This window comes from Quercus robur, chromosome 1 (assembly GCF_932294415.1).
Source record: "Quercus robur chromosome 1, dhQueRobu3.1, whole genome shotgun sequence".
Classification (NCBI taxonomy): Eukaryota; Viridiplantae; Streptophyta; class Magnoliopsida; order Fagales; family Fagaceae; genus Quercus; species Quercus robur.
In genome coordinates this window covers 17,308,613-17,324,520 of record NC_065534.1, presented here as the reverse complement: position 1 = coordinate 17,324,520, position 15,908 = coordinate 17,308,613, and the positions used below count along the sequence as shown (strand labels likewise).

The window sequence follows — 15,908 nt, the reverse complement described above, 5'->3', positions numbered from 1 at the left end:
AACGACAGTGATAAGCATATCTATTTTCTACTCAAGCATCAAGGATTCATGGTAGTTTAATTGGTGTGAAATTGTCAATACACTAAAGGGCACTAAATAGTCAGAAAAGTGGAGTGCCCATATAAATTCAACTATTAGAAAGAAGAAGAAAAAAAAGGAGGGGGGAATAAACAAATGTAAAAGCTTAAGAGACATCCACATACATCTCTACTGTCAAATGCAGTCAAGGGAACAATCAATAGCTAATTAATAGCTCATAGGATCTTATTACATAATAGTAATTCTAGAAATAAAAAAATGAAATAGTTTACTGACATGCCCATCTGCTTTTTAAAGGTAAAAAACCAGAGAGCACAGGGATTAACTTTTATTTTAGTGACATGGTCATATGTTTTTGTTTGCTAAAGTTAGAAAATTCTTTATGTGTGTGAGAGAGAGAGAGAGAGAGAGAGCTTTAAACATGTTGCGGGGTTGGAGTGAATGAATAGAGAGTCATTGTAAAGACATATGTGGTAGAAGAAGAAGCATAATAGTCTGGTGGTAATGGCTTTCACAATGGAGAGGTGTGAAGAGATGGTGTTCTCAGTGGAGTCTCAAAAGACAGTGCCAGCGCCATTTCTGACAAAGACATACCAACTGGTTGATGACCCTCGCACTGATCACATTGTGTCTTGGGGTGAAGATGAAACCACCTTTGTTGTGTGGAGGCCTCCTGAGTTTGCTAGAGATCTCCTACCAAACTACTTCAAGCACAACAACTTTTCAAGCTTTGTTAGGCAGCTTAATACCTATGTGAGAATACAACACTAATCTCTCTCTCTCTCTCTCTCTCTATCTCTCACACACACACACACAAGTCTCTGGTTAACCTGGTCACTCTATTTTGAGACCATGAAAAAGTCTTTTTCAATGGGTGATTTTCAAATCACGTTAATTGAGATAAGTAAGCTGGATAGTGCTTTTTTCCCTGTCTTTATCTTTTCAGTTCAATTGGTATAAATACCTATACACCAAACACACACATACAGCTTTATTTATCGATTATATTTTTCTCTATAAACTATACCTTTAATCAGTTTCTGTAAACTGTTTGTGTTTGATGAGTTGGTTTATATCAGTTTGGATACATTCTAGTGTGTTTGTCACTTGCTCTAGCCTTTGATGACAAGTGAACGTCTGAAGTACATTTACAATATATATTCCTTTGGATAGTTTAAAGACCAGTAGTATCAATTAAAAGGGTGAGAGAGTCAAATCATTGATGGCTTTGCTTTATAAACTGTAGTCCTAAGACCATTGTTCTACCCTTTAGAAACCTTAGAGAAAAATTGTAGTTTGTTTTTTTTTTGGAAAAGACATGAGATCACCCAAATGGAGATCTAAGTGTGCAAAATACAAAACATCTCTCAAAATAAAATTTTTGTATCCACCTCTTAGTGTTATACTTTATATTCCATTAGTGATAGTACATCACATCATAAAATAACCAAAGTTAAAAATAGAATAAATGAATAAAGAATTAGACACATGACATGTTACGATTGGTAATTGGTGAAACATAAAATGAAAGATCAAGAATATAATAGATGATTATTCATTCCATTTTCATCTCAATAAATATTCCATCATAATTTTTCAATGGGTGTCTACATACTTCTAATATATATATAGACAAAACTTTCCCTCTCTTCTCTCATTCTTGTTAATGGCTATACTTTCAGGGTTTTAAAAAGATTGTTTCAGACCGATGGGAATTTGCAAACGAGTACTTCAGAAAAGGTGCAAAGCACTTATTATCCGAGATCCACAGAAGGAAAACCCCTCAGCACCATCACCAACAGTACTACCATGACCAACCACACCAATTTTTCCAACCAGATGATAATGCAGCTTGGTTTGACTCTCCATTGCCATCTCCAAAACCCAATACCGATATCCTTACGGCTCTCACAGAAGATAATCAGCGACTGAGGAGAAAAAACTTCATGCTATTGTCAGAACTAGCTCACATGAAGAATCTCTACAATGACATTATCTACTTCATTCAAAACCATGTAAAACCTGTATCTTTTGACCAAAGAAACAGTCATGCTATTCCCAAGCTCATAGAGTTGGATTCTTTATGTGAGGCTCAAAATGTTGTGGGTGTTCATGGGGCTAAAGGCTGCAACTTGGGTAATAAGTCTTTGGTGACTTCAACTGAGGATACAAACAGTACTGTCAAGCTGTTTGGAGTCCCTCTTAGTGGCAAGAAGAGATTGCATTCTGAAGAATTGAAATTTGGGGTCTCTAATGTTTAAACTGTTGGTAGGCTCCAGTTGTTTTGGCTGAGATTTATTAGCAAAAATGTTATGTACAGTTGAGAGCTCAAGTTCAGCTGAGCTAATTAAGCTACTTCATGATTCAGTAGCAATTCTTGGAATGAGCAAGTTTGGCTTTTCCTCTACAGTTTTTCCTAGGAAAAAATAAAATAAAATTAAAGACTATGAAACCTTACCAAAAATTACTAATATGCAAAGCCATCTTTCATTTTTTTTTCTTTACCCTGAGCATAAGCTGGTATCTATAGATTCTATATTGTTAGCAGATTAGGTACTATTGTAAAGAAGTAATCCTGAAAATAAAGAGAGATAGAGAAGTTAAAAAAAGAAACACGTAACTGATAGTAGTCTGCTATATGATATATTTATTAGATCATTCACAGTAAAATAGGTCCATCTTTACTATATTGAATTGTACATTATAATGAATTCATTATTGAGGGTTATATAAAGAGATCAACTCGAAGCTTAACCAGAGAGACTAAACCGTGTAACACAATTTAATGTATAGTACAAATACCGCAATACAATAATTCAAAATTTTTTTTTTTTTTTTTGAGAAACAAAAATAAGGGCCTTTATGGCTATATTACACCCCCGGGCAGAGCGCCAGATGGCCTCGAACAGGGTAGCCTGATCTCGTGGGTCTGCTTGTACCACTATGTGGGGAGTTACCCCATTAAGGATGCCCACCAACGGACTCCTGCGGACAGCGAGATTCGAACCTAGGTGTAGTGCACGAAGCGAACGAACCTTACCCACTCAACCAAGCCCCCGTTGGCTAATAATTCAAATTCAAGTGATATAAACAAGACAAGTACATTGGACTTACACGAAAATCTACACTTTTATTTCATCTTGCTTAAAACAATGTCAGCTCTAGACCCAGGATTAAGGCTCCACCTATCCGAAAATTTTATAGAAGGTCACAAAGCCCTCCATAACTTAAACAAAGGGGCGCCAAAATTGTACAAAATAGTCCTAAAAGTGTATGTAGATAATTGATTAAAAAAAAAAATCATATATATATATATATATATATATATATAGGTTTTGCATTTTTTTCTCCCATCTCCAAAAGTGCCCCAAAGTATTGAGTTATAGAGATCCAACCCAATTGAAATTCTAAAAAAAAAAAAAAAGGGCTTTGCCTTTATCAAATAATCAATGATAGTCAATTTTACTAACTTGTAAAAGATATATTAACAAAATCTAAATACAAAAACTTAGTTAATAATTTGCAAATCAAAAAACACAGAACGATTTTGTAACTAACCCCCCCCCCCCCCGCACCCCCACCACCACCACCACCACACACATATATATAATACAATAAAATATATCGTTTTAAGCTTCAAAATTTATTAAGGCAGCCCTAGCTTAATTTAAGGACAAATTTTATGATTTTTTTTAAATTGTAGTCTTATTTATGTTTGAGATATAATGAGGCATTAAGAACCTCTTATGTTATTTTATTTGAATTCATTTTTTTTATATAATTCAATAATTATAATAAATAAGGAGGGGAGATTCAAACCATGGTTCTCCTCTTATAAAAGACCAAATAATATCTCTAAATTACAAGACTCTTAATAATTTTGATTTATAAAAATGAAAATACATGTAGCCATAAACCTAAAACCAAATACTTTGAGTGCTATGATGTATTGTCTACTCAATTAAACAAACCAAAGAGGTGATTGCGATGAAATCTATAACCTTAAAATATGGCATCGTTTTCATAACTGCTTCCAAGTGTTCCTAGGCAAGGTGGAGCCAAGGCCCTCTTTACATAGAATTTCTAATTAATCATTATACCAAATTATCCATAAGGAAAAATTAATAGAGTCGTTAATTTGTAACAGATGGTCAGAAAAGGGAGTCATGATTTTTCTTTAACCAAAATGTTCTACTGTAGGAATCTGAAGCTTTGCATTATTCGTATTTAATAATATAGATTGTGTGTAAAATACCATAGCCATACATAATCTTTGTAAGCTTCTTCTTTCTTTGTTTAATTTTTCCACCCCCTTAATTTGTATTAATATCCCATATAAAAAAATTGTGCTGATGAGACCAGATCTTATGAAATAGTTTAAATTTCTCATTTTTCACCTATTGGGGCTAATTAAAATTAATTACTTCTCAATGTGCTTTTTTTTTTGTTTCTGTGTCCCTCACTTTCAATTCCAACAACAATTTAAACACTAACCACTACGGCTAATCATTTTTCTTTACTAACAAACTAACTAATTAGGCACTCAGCAATCTAGGTGATAAAGCAAACATTGTTTTCTTTACTTTTCAGCCAGAATTCTAGGGAAACAAACAGATCATAAGTGGGTAAAAAATAATGAATTCGAGAATATCCAGAGGGTGTAAGTGGAGAGGATATTGAGCAATCATTTCATGCATTGAGTTTGGCGATTTCATCATGTGGAATCTAATTTTATTTTTACTTTCTGTTTTCTCTGAAAAGAAGAAAAGAGGCCATAGAAAAGGGGGGAAAAGAGTAGCCAATTAAGCAAGCAAAGTGAGAAAAAGAATATTTTTGATGAAAATTGCTTTGGGATTGTAATATAATACACCTTTTTTTGTGCCTCGAGTTTGTTTCCTATCTTCTTATATAAGTTATTAAGGTTTTTTTTTTTTTTTTAAATTTTAATATTATTTTTTAATGCTCATAATATAGGTGCACCTTCAACATCAAGAATAGCAGTAAAGTAAATTATCTCTCAAGCATGTTGGGCCATTTTGTGCGGGGCCTGAGTCGGTGCAACCAAAACTATGAATGGATTTATCCAAGGCCCAGAAAATTAGTTGTTCAGAGTTCAGACTTGGGTAAAGAATGCTCTTTAGGGACGGAAAAGGTTTGGCTTCAATTACTAATAGGAAAATAATGTGTCCCATCATTTATAATACACATAACTCACTTAAATTAACTAACCAAATAATATAAGTCATAGGCATTGTACATGACAAGTACTAATGTCATTTTTCTATTGGTGGTTGGAGCCTAATTAAGGCTCCAAACATATTTAGAGTCAAATTTTGTATGTTAAGAATTAGGTGTCCAATTTTAATTCATGATCTCAAGTGAATTAAAAGTAAACAATATATCGTTCTAGCATGTATAGATCACTTATCTCATGTTATTTATGTATGTGAGAGCCATGCATATGGATCCTACACGTGTGTCATGAGTAAGATTTTACCCGGTCGGATCGAGGTTAAAATTCTTAATCAATTTCTTCTTGGTGGTGGTGGGTTAGGAAAATTCCAAACCATCACTGACCCACCAGCCTCTATAGTTGGTTGATCGATTGAAAATATAGGTGGTTTCAATACGCAGATTGGCCGGGTTACCAATATATATTTGATTAAATTATAAATGGGTCATAAAATATAACTTTTAGTGTGTCCTTGATATTCTTTCAAATAGTTTTTTGTTTTCTCTCGAATAGCAAATGAAAGAAAAAGAATAACAAAAATAAATAAATAAATAAATAAAATTGACGCCTAAGCTTTTTTAATAACCATATTTTTTTTTTGTTTCCCTATATATATATATATATATACACATATATACACATAAATATAATTCAACCCACAGAACAGCCCAACCTACTATTTTTTGAAGTCAAGTGGGTTTTTCGCATGGCCCAAGTGGGAATAAAGTTCTTGTTTGATGTGGTTGAAAATCTTAGTTAACGAGAAATTTTCTTGAAGTCAACAAAAAATAACCAAAAGAGGATTACTTTAATGATAAGTGCGCAATAGATATACCCAAAAAAAAAAATAGTCCCAGAACAGTATTTCGAGCTCTCATAAATGGTCTCTCAAAAAAAATAAAAATAAAAAGCTCTCATAAATAAAGGGGCTCCATGGTGGGTCCCACCCTCTTTGTGAGAGCCCGAAGCACCACTGCAAGACTACCTAACTTTTGCCCAGATACACAAAAAGATTGGTGAATTTTCAGCCAAGTATCAAAAATCTTTCTATCTTATTCTTGAGTGTCCTATTTATTGTAAGTAGTATAAGATAAACAATTTTGTTTATTGTAAGTGTAAACCCCAAGTCCACTCCCCCCCCCCCCCCCCCCAAAAAAAAGTTTCTCTAATAAAATAGCCATTATTTTAACAACTGAAGAGAATTATATTTTCCACAAAAATCTTCTTGGAGTTGGATTTTTCTTAGTTCTTTGTTAAGAAATAAGAATTTCATTGTATATTGTAATATGTACAACGACAGCTTAATCAATTTCTTAGAATGCACTTTTCTATATTTCAAAAAAAAAATTTTTTTTTTTTGAGATAGTTTTAAATTATAACATCCGCTTCTGATCATTACTCTTTATAATTAAATCAAGATACTAATTTGTTTTTAGTGTAGGTGGAGATTTAATGACAATGGATTTTACCAATTAAGATAACTGGAACTCACATATTTCAAGATGATCTAAAGTATTCTACCAATCATATATATATATATATATATATTTATATATTTATATTTGTTGAAAATTCTTGTTAACTCTTTACAAATGATATAATAAAAAGTAGAACTAGTGTAACCAAACCAACCCTTTCTGGGTCATCAATTCAAGACAAACCCAAAAGCCTGTATGTTATAACTAAAGCCCCTTGAGGTCCATCATATACAAGATGTTATGGATCAACCCCGCCTGGCCTACACAGTACTCACCGACCCACTATCCTGGTCCATTGCTCTTCCATCCGTTTCTCCTTACAATTTACAAACAAAATTTTATCTTTTTCTCTCTCTTAAAAATTTATAATTAAAAGAAAAATCAAATTCATGGAATAAGATTAAGATTGCAAATGACTTTGTATCTTTGGTAATTCTTCTACGTTTCAAGAAGAAGGTCTAATTATTTTGCGGGCCTTAATTATGGAGGATTTTTCATTTTTATGCAAATTACTTTCATATTTGTATTGTTTGTAATGAAAAAAACTTACAGAATAAGATATATTGATGTGCTCAAAAAGACTTGTATTACATCACGTTTTACAGCTATTTATCAAGACAACACATGTGATGCCCATCAATATTCCATTTTTTTTTTAACTCCATAACTTAGCAATAATTTATTGGATTTGTTGCTAAAATATCGGTATTAAACCCGAAACTCCCGGTGGATGACCATAAATCCATGGAAAGGAAAAAATTGGTTATATTTTTCATATAATCTCCTCTTATATATAGATAGACTAATTATCTATTTTTCCCTATTTTATATTTTATTTAACTATATTTAGAAAATTAAATAGACTTTTTTTCTCAATTTTATTATATTTTTAAATAGAAAACGCATATTAGTTTTTTGTGTGGGATTTATTTACTATTTTCCTTCATCTAACAGATTTCAAGAAACCAACGTTTTCATTCCCTTTTTTTTCCCTTCGAGCAACAGAATTTGAAAAATATGATAAATAGCAGTCTAATGGTAACCCTCTCTATCAATCCTCCAACGTGGGCAAGGTTGTTTGGAGAATGCATGCTTGATATGAATTTGTTGTCGCGTAGAAAATTAAAGGACATTTATTCATACACTTTTAACCATAAACCCTTTTTTTCTTTTTTGAATTTTGATTCATTCAAGTGATCATATGTGTCTAATTATGGGTAGCTTAAGTTATTGGAGAGGATGCAACCCATGCCCATTACTACTCATTCATAAATGTCAAGATGAAAATTTTTCCTTACAACAATCAAGCAATCAAGCATTAGTCCTAAAACTTTTGAAACTAGCTTTGTATTTTCATAAACTAATTCTAAGAGATATTTCTCCTTTTTATTTTTATTTTTATGAATATATATATATATAAGGAAGAGAGAGAGAGAGAGAGAGAGAGAGAGAGAGAGAGAGAGAGAGAGAGAGAGAGATTTACTATTCTAATAAAAGGAAGAAAAAAAATAGTATAAAAAGAGAAGCAAAAAGTAAATATCTAAGAAATTTTAGATTCTTAAGTGCATATGCCATGTAGATATCCATGAACTCCAATTATGTATCAAAATTGGTGTTTATTTTCCCGTTTTGTAAAACTTAAAAGTAGGGGGATTGAACCCTAATACACAATCACCAGCTGGAATCGGGATGATGATTGACCGAAAGGCAATTGGAAATGAAAGACTATACAACAATTATTGGCATTATCTTTTTGACAACGAATCACTCGTCTTAAAAGTTTAATCGATAGACTTCCTTTTAAAATGACTTACTCATGGCCCACATATATTTTAGGCAATACCCCTTCTATTTAAGAATATATAGAGAGGAAGATTTAAATTTACTATTCTAATAAAAGCAAAAATTAAAAGCAAAAAATAAATATCTAAGAAGAAGCTTTAGATTCTTACGTGGATATGTCATTTAGCTATCTATTATCTCCCATTATTTTTGAAAATTATTGTTTCTTTTTATGTTTGGTAAAACTTAAAGGTGGGTGGATTGAACCCTGATACAAGATCACCAGCTGTAATCAAGATGCCAACTAACCAAAAGGCAATTGACAATGAAAAGCTATATGTTGAAAATTATTATTATCATTATTATGATAATATACCACTTGTCTTAAAAGTTATAATTTCTAGATTTCCTTTTAGAATCATTGATTCAAAAAAACATTCAACCTAAAAGGTTTAAACCGTTAAGAATTTGTAATTTTAATCATTTAACTTAGATTGTTACTCCTTAAAATTTTAAGGACTTCATTTGTATCTCCCATTTCATCATGATTCATATGAGTGGAATTGAATATTGATCTCAATCTCTTAAGAATTGAAATTTGAAAAGGGAAAAAATTATCTATTCTTTACAACCTAGCATTACAAGTGTCATAAAAAGAGGCTATTCTAGGACGGGCCGGGAAAACTGGAGTCTTCACGAGCACCATGACTCTAAGTGGGGCTAAGGTGTATTATTGATTAAAATTTTAAGGAGTCCACATCATAGTTTTCTTGATGGAGATTGGTAAGAGAGAAAGAGAGTGATAATTTTGTATTGACAAAATAGGTGGGGCAACTAACTTCAAAGATGATGGGTTTGATGGATCATGTGCTTAAACTTTAGGAGACAAAGCATCTAAATCTAAAGTTTGTATGCCTTAGTGGAAATCTCCAAGTAAACAAAAGAATATGTCTAAATGCCATATTACCTCATCCATGATCGAACACCAAGAACTGTTTGTAAAGCTCTTTCAGTGACAATTCATCTATTTGCTCCATACTCTATGGAGAGAGAGAAAGAGACTTAGAAAAACAAAGAAAAATGCCATTTCCTCAAAAGAGAATGAGAGAGTTTAGTGACTAGTTACTTAGTGATGAGAACCAAAAGGGCTTCTATTTTTTCATTGATTATAGCATATGCAATGAGATAAGATTCCAAGAATGCATGTCACAAAAAAATAATTGTAGTATGACACACTTTGCCATAACTGTCTTACTTTTATGTAGTAAATTATGATTGATTGTTTGTAATTATCATCTGAACCTACCATTTTTTATCTACTACTTACGATCTGTCAGGTAATTAAGATAGTTGTGACAAAATGTGTATAAAAGTGTGTGACCTTAAAATTATTCTTCACAAATTCACAATGTCACAATTCACATGACGACATACCACATCTATACCTCTCTTTCTACCTATGGTCCTTGACTAATATATAGTTGTTGGTCTAATATATATTCTTTTATTTCACTTGTCCCACCCCACCAATACCATTATACTAATGACAGTGTTCCTTTAGACCATCATATGAATTATGTGCCAGAATCATATCTTGCATGACTTTGCAAAATTCATTCTTAGTGTGCCAAAGTGGGGGCTTGTTGGTGGGGGTCAATTTTGGTTACATTGCTCTTCTCGAGCCACATCACCCACTATACCAAACAATAAAATGTTCATACTTTTTCGGGGTGTCAATTCTGAGGGTTTCTTTGGTCAGGTGGGTCTAACCTTATCCTCATTATGCACTACCCTTTGAAGAACACTCTACTGCTTTAGGGACCAATTGTTGACCACATTTGGGGTCCCTTTGAAATTGATTTTTTTTTTTTTTTTTTTGGGCATTGTTTGAAATTGAAATTGTTGTTTGAAATAGAGTTTTACAAGTTTTTTCATCATCACATGTAGATTTTTAACATGGAGTTTTAGTAATAAAAAGATTGTCAAAAATGGAGAGAGTATAAGAAATAAACGTATTATTGATTGGTTTAATTACGTAACTAGCTTCCTTTACTAATAAAGCTTTGTTTTTTATAAAAAATAAAATAATAATAATAATAAAGCCTAACCAACTAGTTAACAACTACCTAATTAAAAAAGGCACGTGTGGAAAATGTGAAAAATATGTAGAGAGAAAATCTAACCTAAGTACAATTTCTAAAGACTACTTTTTGAAACTAATCTAAATTAGAATTATAACATGTTTTGAAACTATTACACTGCCTATTTAGTAGTTAAATTAATAGACTTTTTACATGTGACAAATTATAAAACATTATATTATATAAGTGTTACTATTTTATTATTTATTTATTTTCATACTTTAATCCAAATAACTCAACTAAGGGTTAATGTTTTTCTAAAAAAAAAAAAAAAAAACTAATTACTATTATTATTATTTGATTATGAGGATTGGATTTTTTATTTTTGAAAAAGAACATGGACAATTCTGTCATTTCACTGTCTTTATGAAAGTACGAAATAAATCTTAAAAGAGCTTTTAGGGCAAAAGTTTCAAATTTAAGCCTTCCAAAATTGACCATAAAAATCCTTAGCAACTTCTTTAAGTTCCTTGATAATTTTATCAAGTGGGGTCTATAAAATTCACTATAAGCCTTTTTAGCTTCTTTAAAACTACTTTAGAGATTTCTAGATTTCGGTTAACTCAATTAATAAAATTTCTTGTCGTTAAATAAAAGATTTAGGTTAAAACTCTACTTATATTAACAACCAATTGATGTCTTAATTTGATGTTAAGGAGCAATTATCATAAAGCAAACGTTAGAAGTTGAAACACCATCATATCTAAAACAAATATATATATATATATAGACACAAAAAAACTATTTTAGAGACTTGCTAGTTCAATGCTAAACTCGATATTACAATCCATAGCTTCAACCAAAAAGATGAATTATAGGTAACTGACCTAATTGGCATCAAATTCTTTAAATCAGAATGTTTTAGTGCCAATCTAGTAGCCATCCATTAATTTGCTGCAGAAAGTTAAATAAAATGTTATCATTTGCCCAAAATATTTGCATATAGTGTTGTCCAAGCATATGACTCGACCAATCAGCAAGAGCATGCTATTGTTGGATAGGAACACAAAGCTTTAGAAGCCACTGGACCTTGTACCAAAAATGGACACACATACATACACAGACAATTTTAAAAAGAAAAAGCAATTCAAAAAGTTTTGATTTGGACTAAAAAGGAACGGTGGTCACTCATTGGTAACCTTTATGTGATTTTCAAGTTACCATAATATGATTGCATGTCATTTGTACTTCATTTCTTTCTTTCTTTTTCGTACGAGATAAAAAGTGGTTCTACATATAAATTATTAGCCTAATTGAGTAGAATAATAGTTGTTTAAACTATTAATTCTGCATCCTTATGATTCATGAATGTGATACTTTCTCTTTTGATCAATCTAGAAGATGTATTAATTATTTGCTAATCTATCAACTTTTTATCGATTCGACCATGTGTTGACCTCCGAGTACCCAGATCTTTTAAAGCTGAAAAATCAATTAAGCTAACTAATGAGCTAATTAAGACAGGTTCCTCTTTTGTACCTAATTGTTTGCTATATAAAATTCTCTCTTATTGCATTCAAATCAAGTGGAACATTTTTATTTTTATTTTTGTAGGGATCAAGTGGACGAAGTGGAACATTGAGTAGTTAGTTTGTTTAGCATGCATGTTAATATAGGCAATAATATAAGCAGGGGAACAAGGTAATCCAATAGTAAATTTGGCAATATATATGATTACGCCTCATATAATTTTTTTTTGGTTAATGTTACACAATTTAATAACTTTTTATAAACATTAAAATTCTAAAAAACTCACTTTTGGATTCTTGACATGTATATCAAATTTTGTGCTAATTGGAAGTTATTTACAATCCGATCTATAAACCCAAGTTTTTTATGTATAATTTTAAAGTATTCAAAACAAACCTTGAACTTTAAACATTTTACCAATGAGATAAATATTCATATTTGATTATCTTGATGTTTTGTAAACATTAAGGAAATAAGGAGACAATGTACCTTTGAGAAATTAAAAAACAAAGCCATAACATAATTTATGTATTACATTTCATTAAAACACAAAAGAAAACAACAACAACAACAACAACACAAGTTTTATATTAGACAAAGTACTCATACTAATTAAATATTATGATCAAGGATTACTTGATCAACCACCAATTACATCGACTTCAAAGATCCCTCTTGAAACATTTTTCAAATACAACAAGAGTTTGATCTCATTGATTTTACCAATTCCTTACATGTTGAGGGGTCGCATGGGCAATTCTTGAATATCAATAAAATGTTGATCAATATTCGGGAAGAGATCGAGGATCATAGCAAGATCCTAGCTATGTGATCTTTTTCAATACATGACTCTGAGCCATCTGCTCAAACAAAAGTGTAATCCTTTGGAATTGAAAATTCCTTTTAGATTTATTAAAATCTAAATACACATCTAATATAATTTTTTTTTTTTTTTAAATCTCCCTTCCCGAATGGCAACAAGGCAGCCCACCTACTAGTTCAGATCTTGGTTTGAGGAAGACCCAAGTTTTCTTATTTCTGTTCTAAATGAGGATGGATGTGCTGTATCTTGACTGTTTGTTTGGATTAAATGAAATTTTCCTTATAAAAAAAAAAAAAAAAAAAAATCCCTTCCAAACCCCCCCCCCCCTCTAAAAAAATTCAAATAAAATGACTTTGATTAAGTAATTAATATTATTGCATAAAAAAGTGTTAACCATTATCTTGAGGTTCTCAACGTTACCAGTGGCATCAGTCGAGAAAAGGACTTTTCCATTTTTTTACCCACTTGAAAATAATAGTCTAATTGTGTGATGTGTTTAGATGATGGTATAGCTACGAGTACATGGAAAAAACATGTTACGGAAATCATCTTCTTCTATTTTTTGGTTTTTTTTAATTTGGTGTCCAACGTAATTAATTCCAATTGCATTTGTTATTGTTTGTGCGTGCTTTTTTTTATTATTGATTTTGTATGAATTACGATTTTTTTTCCCTTTTGAATTAGCAATACTTATTGGGTTTTTTAACTTTAAAAATAGGTTTCACAAAAAAAAAAAAAAAAAAAAAAACTATAAAAATAGTGTACATATAATGACATAATGAACACGAGTTTCATTTAATTTGTTATTATGGGAAAGTCAACTGCAAAAGTTGAATCTTTTGATTGTGTACATTTAAAAAGGAAAATGTCTTAAGATTTAGTATAATAAGAAACAATTATTTTGTCATGTAGTGTCTTTTCTTTTATTTATATTTTGTTAACATTGCATAGATATTACTTTTAATTTCATATATTAATTTAGTCTAAAATTTTAATATATCTCTTAATTGTAAATTTTGAAAGAAAAAAAAAATCAACTTTGTCTCTTCAAAAAAGGAAAGGAAAATTCTAATTTTGTCCTTTTATCTATCTCTCTTTCTCGAAAAATATATATATATATATATATATATATATATATATATATATATATATATATTTCTCGCTTTGTAACAAAGTGATATTGTTTACACTCATTTATAAAGCAAAATAAGGTTGAATCTCGATTTTTCCACATAAATAAATAAATATATATATATATATATATATATATATATATTTCTCATTGAGTTTTCTTTGACAAATTCTTTCGCATCTATCTGTTATTCGCTATTTTGGCCACCACTATTATAATTTATAAGTTTATAACAAGACCCTTTTACTAGAATTACTTGTATTTTAAACCTCTCTTTTCTCATCTAAATTTGTATTTATTTACCATTGTCAACTTCATTAAGAACTTAGTTTGTTTCACATATATACAAATGGAAAAAAAAATTATATATATGTATATATATATTACTTGGCTGAGTTGACCTCCAAACTAATATGATAAAACCATTTGACTAGAATTACTTGAAACTTGAACAACTCTTTTCTCATATTAAAATTATTTAATTATTTATTATTTTTCCAAAATCATTTAAAACTTATTCTGCAAAATATATATATATATATATATATATTAGTTTGTTTATGGATGATTTGATTACCACTAATTAATAATTTAATAGTATGATAAAAGTCATAGATAATACTGATAGAACTGTTAGACTATAAATACTTGAGTTTTAAAGATATCTTTTTCCATATAAAATTTTACAATTATTAATTATTGTGAACTTTTTTAGTTTATTTAGAAAACGTACTCAATATAAGTATTATAAGTTGTATGACATAAAAAAAAAAAAAAAAAAAAAAAAGTATTGTAAGGATAAGGGCCCAAAATTATATATTAGGCCTTGAGTCTTGGCCAAGGACATTGGTTAGTCCGAGGGCGAATAAATAATAATGAGGGTGTTAAGCTTAGAGTCCCATGAGTATGTTGCAAATGGAAAGGTTGGGGGAGGTAGTCCAAGGAGGAGTATCTCCTCGGATAAAGGAAGCACAGACCAAATGTATGCCCTATCGTTCAAGGTGACCTTCCAGGAAATTCCACTAATAAAAACGTCCATTATGAACGTATAGGAGGGATGGAAGTTCAGAAATATCTAAGGAAATGCTACTGCCACCGCATTAAATGCTCTGCAACTAACTTTCTAGTTGCATTAATGTGGAGAAGACCCCTGAATTGTGCTACCTTGGCTACCCCAACTCACAGAGGGCTTGGAAGGGTGTCCAATGGGACAAGCACTCCAATAGTGGCTTAGATGATTAACAAGTGTAGGACCAAAATTGTTCAAAGGGAAGTATATAATGTAAGAGACCCTCCATGGAGGAGGGATCGAAGAAAGAGAGGAGAAACACTGTAGCAATCAAGAAACAAAACTTGTAATCAAACTTGAGGATTAATACAAAAGAGCTGATCCCCTCGAACTTTGCCGATGACAATTTTCTTAAAGTTTAAACTTGTCCATCTTTATTCTATTGTCACCAAGATCTATCTTATTTGTTGACTAATTCACTAAATCCCAGTTTTCTAACTCATTCTTTATAAATTCATTGTTTTGAGCTTTTTGGGCCGAAGTCCATTCATCTTTTAAGTTGCGGACTCAAATCGGGTCCTTACAAGTATTATAAGTAATTCTATCTATTATTTCCAAAAAAAAAAAAAATTGTATGACATAATTATGTCATATGACTCATTATAACTACAATAAATTATTAGTATTGTTTATTACTTTATTTAAGTAAAACTCTATTATCAAAGATTTAAGAACAAAATAAAATCATTTGATTAATACTCAACTATCAAAAGGTTCAATAAATTAATAAAAGTTTAATTA

At 30.7% G+C, this 15,908-nt stretch overlaps 1 protein-coding gene across 1 annotated transcript; it reads left to right on the top strand.

Annotated features, from left to right (window-relative positions):
• The first annotated feature begins 359 nt into the window (after positions 1-359).
• Positions 360-2,446, top strand: LOC126723695 (heat stress transcription factor B-4b-like). Its single transcript, XM_050427417.1, has 2 exons — positions 360-792; positions 1,722-2,446. The coding sequence occupies exons 1-2, from the start codon at positions 544-546 to the stop codon at positions 2,298-2,300; spliced, it is 828 nt and encodes a 275-aa protein (XP_050283374.1). The 5' UTR covers positions 360-543; the 3' UTR covers positions 2,301-2,446.
• Positions 2,447-15,908: the final 13,462 nt, after the last annotated feature.